This window comes from Sinocyclocheilus anshuiensis, unplaced genomic scaffold (genome assembly GCF_001515605.1).
Source record: "Sinocyclocheilus anshuiensis isolate Anshui unplaced genomic scaffold, SAMN03320099.WGS_v1.1 scaffold940, whole genome shotgun sequence".
Classification (NCBI taxonomy): Eukaryota; Metazoa; Chordata; class Actinopteri; order Cypriniformes; family Cyprinidae; genus Sinocyclocheilus; species Sinocyclocheilus anshuiensis.
In genome coordinates, this window is record NW_015549620.1 from 531,334 (window position 1) to 539,704 (window position 8,371).

Genomic DNA, 8,371 nt, shown 5'->3' on the forward strand with positions numbered 1-8,371 from the left:
TGATGGAGAAGGGCTTTGGTTAGACTGGTGACCAAGAACCTGATGGTCACTTTAGCTGAGCTCCATGATCATATGTGGAGATAGGAGAAACCTACAGAAGCACAAACATCACTGCAACACTCCACCGATCCGGTCTTTATCCATGATATCCATCCTTGAGTGTGGCCAAACTCAAGCCTCTCCTCAGTGAAGACGCATGAAAACACACTTGGAATTTGCAACAAAGCACCTAAAGAACTTGTGAGAAACGATATTATCTGGTCTGATGAACCTCAATTCCAAGCGTCATGTTTGAAGGAAACCAGCTCTGCTCATCACCTGCAGAGTAGCATCCCAAAAGTAAAGTGTGCTGGTAGCAGCGAGGAGAAGAATAGCAGATAATTGCCAAATGCTGATGTGTAAAGCTTGTCACATCATACCAGAAAAACTTGAGACTGTAAAGGTGTTTCAACTAAGTACCGCGTTAAAGGTATGAATACTTATGCAATGTACTTATTTCAGTTTTTGAATTGTAATAAATTTGCAAAGTTGTCACAAATCTGTTTTTTGCTTTGTCAGTATGGTGTATGGAGTGTAAATTGATGTGGAAAAAAAAAGTTATTTAAAGCAGTTTAACAAGGATGCAACATAAAAAAACCGTGAAAAAAAAAGAAGGGGTATGAATACTTTTTTTATATGCACTGTGTGTATATATATATATATATTCTTTTATATTTTGTCTAAAGTTTCAATAAACTCTTTATTAATTAAAACATTTTTAAAACTCCATTAAAAAAATTGATTTGTCTGACTATTATTTCATATCTTTAAAGGGTTAAATCTTATTTTGTGTTCCGCAGAAGAAAGACATACAAGTTTAAAACGACATAGGGTTGAGTAAATTGAGTTTATTAAAAAAAATCGTTTTAATAAATAATGTATTTCAGATGGACATTGTTTGCATAAATCATGCATTTCAGATTAAAATTTTCATGAATCATATTTTTCAGATGGACATCGTTTTAATAAATCATCATATTTTTCAGATGGAAATTGTTAATCTGAAATACATGATTTATTAAAACGTTTTCATGAATCATATTTTTCAGATGGACATTGTTTTAATAAATCATGTATGTCAGATGGACATTGTTTTCATAAATCATGCATTTCAGATTGCCATTTTCATGAATCATATTTTTTACTCAAAAGATCATCTTTCTCTAATGCTGTCTTAGTAAATGCTCTTAACCCGCAATAGTATTGGGGAGTGAATAAACCGGCTAGACTGCTAGCTAGTTCAAATGTAAATATACGTCCTTGTAGTTTTCATGGGTTCGGTTTATTTATATATAGACAGAAAAGCACTTGTACTGGTTAGCTCTAAGTTTGAAGCAGAAAACAGTTTTTACATCAGTCTGGTAAAAGGTGCTGGTCCAATATTTATTTTTCTCATAGTAAAGAGACGAATCATTTGTGCAAAAAAAAAAAAAAAGGTAATTTACAAACCCAAAGGTGTTTCTTTTTTCCTTTTTTTTAATGCAAACACGAAAGCGCAGAAGAAGAAGAAACGCCTTCTCCTGAGTAAACATGGTCAGATATCGTGTAGTGTTTTAACTTGAGTGCGGTCACTGGATTGTTGTCCATAATTCCACTCGTCAGCTCCACATGTAAAACAAAAGTACCAGGAACAAAAACCATCTGTAATGGTGTCGCTGTTCTTGGAACTCGATGTAAAAGAGCGACCGCACAGAGCCAAAGCGACGGAAAAGCTGTTGAGGAAACACAGCCAGATGACGTTCAACTGCAGGTGCGCGTGCATCTCTATCCGGAGCGGGAGCAGCGGCGAGACGATCATCAGAACGAGAAACGAGGCCCATGTGCTAAGGAACGTACACATAGCCCGCCTTAAACAAACCACACAGCTTTGTTGAGCGAAATGCAGAAACACCTACACCCTCCATTTCTCTAGCGGAGCGTACGAGTAAAGAACGACGCCGGTGACTGTCAGCAGCAACGCGTCGAGAACCTGAGAGCTCTGAGGGCTACTAAACAGCTCGCACTGGTGCTTTTCATCATCTCCTAATAACAGAACAACATCAGGCTCCGAGAAAACGTACAACGCTGCTAGAATCCAAAGGAGGCACACTCCAGCACAGTAGTCAGTTTTTGTTTCCAGGATGTGTGTGTTGAGCTTGATGATAGCTTGCAGAAGTTATCTAGTCCTACAAGGAGGAAGACTGGCAAGTGGAGCACGGCATAGATAAAACAAGTAATCTGAGCCAGCAGGCATATGTAATACCTGGTCAAGTGCCAGCCTGAGATGTTGAAGTCTTCCAGATAGAAAATAGCCGTGAGGACAAAACTCAAGAGACTGTCAATCAGTGCCAATGAAATGCAGAAGAATCTTGAGAAACTCCTGATCATGTAGTGTCGCTGCACCACGACCACCAGCCAGTTCAGCAAACTCTTGAGCCACAGAACCAGCAGAAGCGAAGGGATTGATGTTTCCATGGTACGGCATAATCCAAGGTGGAAATCACAACAATCAAAAGACCAGTCTTTCTTGTAGCTGGTCAGCAGCTCCTCATTGAAACAGTTCACATTTGCTGTCAGTAGACACACCCTACTGAGATTAAGGCCAGCCCTGCACATTTAGTGAATAGCCCACTTTCACTGGGAGTTTTTTATTATTAGTTAAGCGTATGTGCATTATTTAAATGTTTCCATGCACATGTATTTAAATGTAGGTGTGGTTTTACATTTCTTTGTAAATTAATAAGTTCATTACTCATTCAGCAACTTACATATTAAAATATAGATATAAAAACTCAAAATAAACACTAGCATAACTAGAGGAACCTGTATACCAGCAGTGCAGTGCTTGTCAGTACTTGCATTTTCATTCAAGTTACTGCCAATAAAAATTGTATTGAATCCACTAATTTCAGTTTTTATTTATTGTTTTATATGAAGGTCACATTAACCCTCTGGTATTAGTTTTGAAATGTTAAAAAGCGCTACTTCATTGGAACGGTACAAAACTCGATGACTTTTATGGCAGTCACTATGTGACCACACAAAAATAATAATAATACAAAATCGTGGACTTGATTCGAAAAAGCATCATACTTGTGTTGTTCGCTGTCAAAAATGCCAGTGGAAATGAATGGGAAATATGCAAAAATACAGATAATTTTTTGTGTGTACAATCTACAAATCATTCACAATGCAGAAAAAAAAGTGCAAGCAATGAAGGGGTGACACTCTAAAATATCAAGAGTGCAAAACAGACACACTCCCCCCACAGACACACATATGTGAACTAGTGTGACTAACACAAAGCATGTTTTTGCAAATATGTGAAATAAAATCAATAATTTAGCCACAATGGAGTAAAAACAAGTACACCAAGAAGGGGTGATGTGACAAAACATCAAGAGTATAAAACGGACACACACACTAAAACACACACTCACTTACACATACACACACACACACACACACACACACACACACACACACACACACACACACACACACACATACAAATTTATGTCCTCATTTGTCACAAAAACACGCACACACAGACACAACACTATTATAAACACACACACAAATTAACTGGTTTTGCTGTTACAATATGGCAAAATTGAGCCAGAAGACTCAAATAAGAGGTTGAAATCAGATTGATTAAATGATAAAGTATTCCTGTTCATATTTGTTACATTTTTGTTGATGTCTGATGTTGTGTAATAAAATGTATTTCTTTGTGTTCTGCTTTGACTGTAGTAAAAGTAATGCAGAAACTGACATAAAAAAAAAAAATCTAAACCTTTACAAAAAGTTGTCTTTGAGAATGTCTAAATATAAATCCAAATACCCAACTTAAAAAAAAATATGTCTACAAACAACAAGAGAATTTATAAGCCTTTTATATAGAGCTCTATAGGAATCTACACTGTGTTCCAAATTATTATGCAAGTGACATAGGATTTCGGTACAATAAAGAGTCAGATTTTTGTTTGTTTTGATTTTCACATCTTTTTAGATAACTATCTCAGACAGGTTTGTTCAATAGTTTGCCAGGTCTTCTTAGGTAAATCGAAACCCTACTTAAAGAGGTTGTTCCACATGTTCTCCTTGCTCTCCGTGGCAGCTCTTCACGGCAAGTCACAGTTCTCATGAAATACGGTGAGGAAGAAAGATCTTTCTGAAGATGAAAAATATGAAACAATGCAATGTCTTGCAAAAGGCATCAAAACAAACTATATTTTGTGAAAAGCAAATAGAAATATTTTACTGTCAAAAGATTTGTGAGTGACTTAGAGCACAGAAGAGCTTGGTCAGATAAAGATTTATTAAGGAAAGTTTCTGTCAAACAAATGAACTGTGTTGTTATGCCAGCTGTAAAAAAGCCACTGCTGAGCAGCAGACAGGTGTTTGAAGCTACTGGAGTCTCAAGATCCTCTCCATGCAGACTGGCAGTTGTGTGTAAAGCTGCGTTTCAGTCACCGCTAACCAAACCTCACAAAGAGAAACCTGCACAGTGGCTGTAATAGAAAAATATTAGATTTATTTTGTTATTATTTTCAATGGGAAATAATGATCATAATTATTGCATAAATATTCAATAGTACCATGAAATTCTCTCAAAATACAAAATAAAAAATATTATTGAACAAAAATATATTACATTGATTTCACTGAAAAAAAAAAAATGAAGTTACATTTCAGGTGTCCAGTCACTTTTGACCGCAAAACTTTTGACTCCCAAATGAACAATACCAGAGGGTTAAAACTTTTTTGGAAAACCATGTTTAAATTACCATGTCTGTCATTTAATTTTGCTCCAAAAGTCCAAACCCAGAATTTCAATCTTTCATTTTTTTTTTTTTTACATTTATGACTGATAATGTAAGCAAAGAGTGAAATAAACATTAACCATTTCAATAATTATTTTGTGAAAATGATTTATATCCATTAAAAAATGTATACAAAAACTATTTGTTGCACCATTGTCTAAAATAGTTTATTTTCTTTCTAAAGCTTCTCTAAAGTAGTCAGTCATTTTATGCCAAAATTCTTAAGGAAAAAGAAAACAATTCCCGCACACTGTCAATTAGTGCAAACGTATCAAAAAGGTTTAATAACAACGTTTCGGTCACATGACCTTCATCAGGTCTGTGTGTGGTGTGCAGAGATTGATTGTTAAATGCCAAAATTCTTAAAATGTTCAAGATTTTCAAGAAAAGCACAACAGAAATTCTCTTGTAATGCATGTGTGTCCACTGTTGGACATTTGTAAGCAGACAAAAAAAAACCTAGAATGTGAAAAGTGTTTAAAGGAGACATAATATGCCCCTCTTTACAATATGTAATATAAGTCTCTGGTGTCCCCAGAATGTGTTTGTGAAGTTTCAGCTCAAAATACCCCACAGATCATTTATTATATCATTTTGAAAATGCCTATCTTAAGTGGAAGCAGAAACACGCTGTTTTTCGGGCCTGTCTCTTTAAATGTAAATTAGCTGCTGCTCCCCGCCCCCTTTTCCAGAATAGAGCTGCGCAATTACAGCTTGTAATAAAAAACATGTTTTGTTTCTGATTATCATGTTTATCGCACTGAAATCATGCATTTTAAATCATATTAGTTTAAACATCTGATATACGGTTTTCTGAGTGCACACATCCGAAGCACACGGACAGAAAGTGGCTGTCACAGCATGTGAGTACTAAACTAAGTTCTCATTCACTCACAAGTTTAACGTTATGTTTAAAACACACATGAGTTACAAAAAGAGAGAGAGCAAGTGCAAATCCTGGAAGTGGCGCTGCGACCTGCCGCTGCCAGAGAGAGCGCCAGCTCTTGCAGTACAAAAACAGTCGGTTATGTCTGTGAAGTTAAACAGCGGGGAAATAAATTGCATGTTTATTTTAGATCTGTGTGGCAGCAGCAACATGCAGTTAATAAATCATTGCTGTCTTGCCTCCTCTGAGGCTGGGACTCTAAACAGTGTTCTGTGCTCGTCTGTGCAGCCAAAGACAGAACAGTTAGCATGTTTTGCTCAAACTTTCGCCATGGCATTAGAGCTGGTACACCGTTGTCGCTTGCGAAATCAAAATGACTGAGCCATGGGTGGAAACGTACAGATTAAGGGGCGGTAATATTATAATGAGATCCTTTTGCGACGTCACTAGGGGAGAGAAATCAGACAAGCTCGTTTTTTCAGAGGTTTGCAGAAAAAGGCTTACCATAACAAAGTGACTGGGTTAATCTTTCTCACGTTTCCTTGGTTAGTAGACGCACCGGGGACCTGATTATAGCACTTAAAACCTGGAAAAGTCAGATTTTCATGATATGTCACCTTTAAGAGAGTTTATTACTACAAGTCCACATTGCCTCTTCATAACATTCAGCTGAGGTTAAAAGAGTTTGTGCAAAAAGGAACTTGACTTTAAAAGGGTGTGTTTACAGCTAAAGCTATGGATCAGTAATTGGTTCTAAAGAAATTAAATCTGGGTGTTGCTAAAACAGAGTGTTTTCAATGTTCAGAAGAGACAGGGACATGTCTGCATAAGCAGGCACATTAAGTTGGTTCCACTCCTCTCTGAGAAAGATGTGGACAAATATTTTTTAATGGTAAAAAACCTGGCTGTGTCACGTCTGCTCAGAACTTAAAAAGCAGCAGAATACAAAGACACAGGACATAATTACAGGGTGCACTAGTCTGGTTATGCTCCCTTATTAATGGCTCTGTTCCCATCATTAATCTAGGGTGTTGTATATGGTTGTCCATTGAATCCTAGACAGGTAATAGAGTGTTAGAAGGTCACTATTTGACCTGCTGGAGGTCGTTTAAAGTTAACAGGTAATAAAACTTTCAGAACTCAAAACTGGTTTTAAAAATAAATGTTTTTGCAGTTTAGTTCAATTTCTTGGAATTAAACTGCAAAAACATTTAAACACATGATGGTGAATGTGATTTTACCAAGTAAAACGTTTCTTTTTATCAAGTAGAACATCCAATCAATGTTTTTGGACATGAATATTGTTCCAAGATCAACAAAAGATGTTGATCCAGGATCATACTGGTTAGCACAGCCCAGTTAGCCCTTGCTGTAACTAGACAATATCCAACCAAAACTCGTCCTTTTCCATGATGGTTATGCAAACGTAGCTGTGTATTCTTTTTTTTTTTTTGCAAACAAAAAACAAACCACATTTTTACTTTTTATAAACAGCTTCTTTCTGAAGAACAACGTTTGTGATTTTAAATGTGTAGGCAGACATGAGTAAACAAAATGAGTAAAATTAATGTAGCAGCTGTTTATGCATTGGCTCTATGCATTGTTTGCAAAAGCAGCATGTTGCTGGAAGACAGATGTGTTAACAGAGCAGCACATAAAAGAGAAATGACTGAAGTGCAGCTGCTATTGATATTGAACCCTGATGAAAGAATAAATCATAACAACAGGTGGCAAACCACACCTGTTTATTCCTTGCTTATTCATACTGGAAATGTATGGTCTATTCTTATGTAATCGTCCTAGTTACACACCTGTGTAAATTCAATTCATCATGTGACAGAAAATTTAAATAAGAAAAATTAATGTCTATTTTATATTTGTGTAATGTCAAGAAACCTTGTACTGTAGTGTGAAACGCAACCATATGTGTACCTAAAATATTAAGCTATCAATTAATTTTAATATTTAGCTACTCGTGATTGATTCCTTTGTTATTATTATTATTATTCCAGTTCAGGATGTTCATAAATGGCATTTTCAGCATGTGGAAGAGACTCTTATTATGACTTCGAAGAGACAATGTTAATCATTTTATATATAGATAAGGAGAGAACTGAATAAATGTATTAAAACCACACAAAAGGCAAACAATAAGAAAGGAAAATATATACAACAACAAAAACACAGATATGGAGCCAGATCGGCCTCAAAAATAATACATTTATAAAACAAAATTCATAAATGCACAGCACAATTTACATTTACAAAATCCGATTCGTACATTCAAAACACAATTCATAAATACAGAAGTAAAAGCATAAATATTTCCCCAAATGCTCACACAAAAGCATCTTACCTAAATAAATTTAAAATGTTTACACAAATATGTATATATCAAGTTCTTGAATTAATTTCCATCAACCCCTTAACCTGCCCCCAAACCTAAACATTTTATAGCGATATAGGATATAAAGCGCAAATGACCGAAATACGCAGGAAAATACAATTTTTAGTAACAATATAGCATTAAAATATATTTATAGTCGCTAATTCCACTCCTACCTATAAGCCTAAACATTTCTGTACAGTATAAGAAAAACATGACAGACAGATAAATGCAATTACAATCATTTATTTATTG

General features: G+C 35.6%; 1 protein-coding gene across 1 annotated transcript; it reads right to left on the reverse strand.

Annotated features, from left to right (window-relative positions):
• Positions 1-1,502: 1,502 nt before the first annotated feature.
• LOC107659365 (probable G-protein coupled receptor 160) lies at positions 1,503-2,619 on the reverse strand. Its single transcript, XM_016448272.1, is given in 2 exon segments — positions 1,503-2,152; positions 2,155-2,619. Coding segments are annotated over 2 exon segments (918 nt in total). The 5' UTR covers positions 2,494-2,619; the 3' UTR covers positions 1,503-1,573.
• Between the last annotated feature and the right edge of the window lie 5,752 nt (positions 2,620-8,371).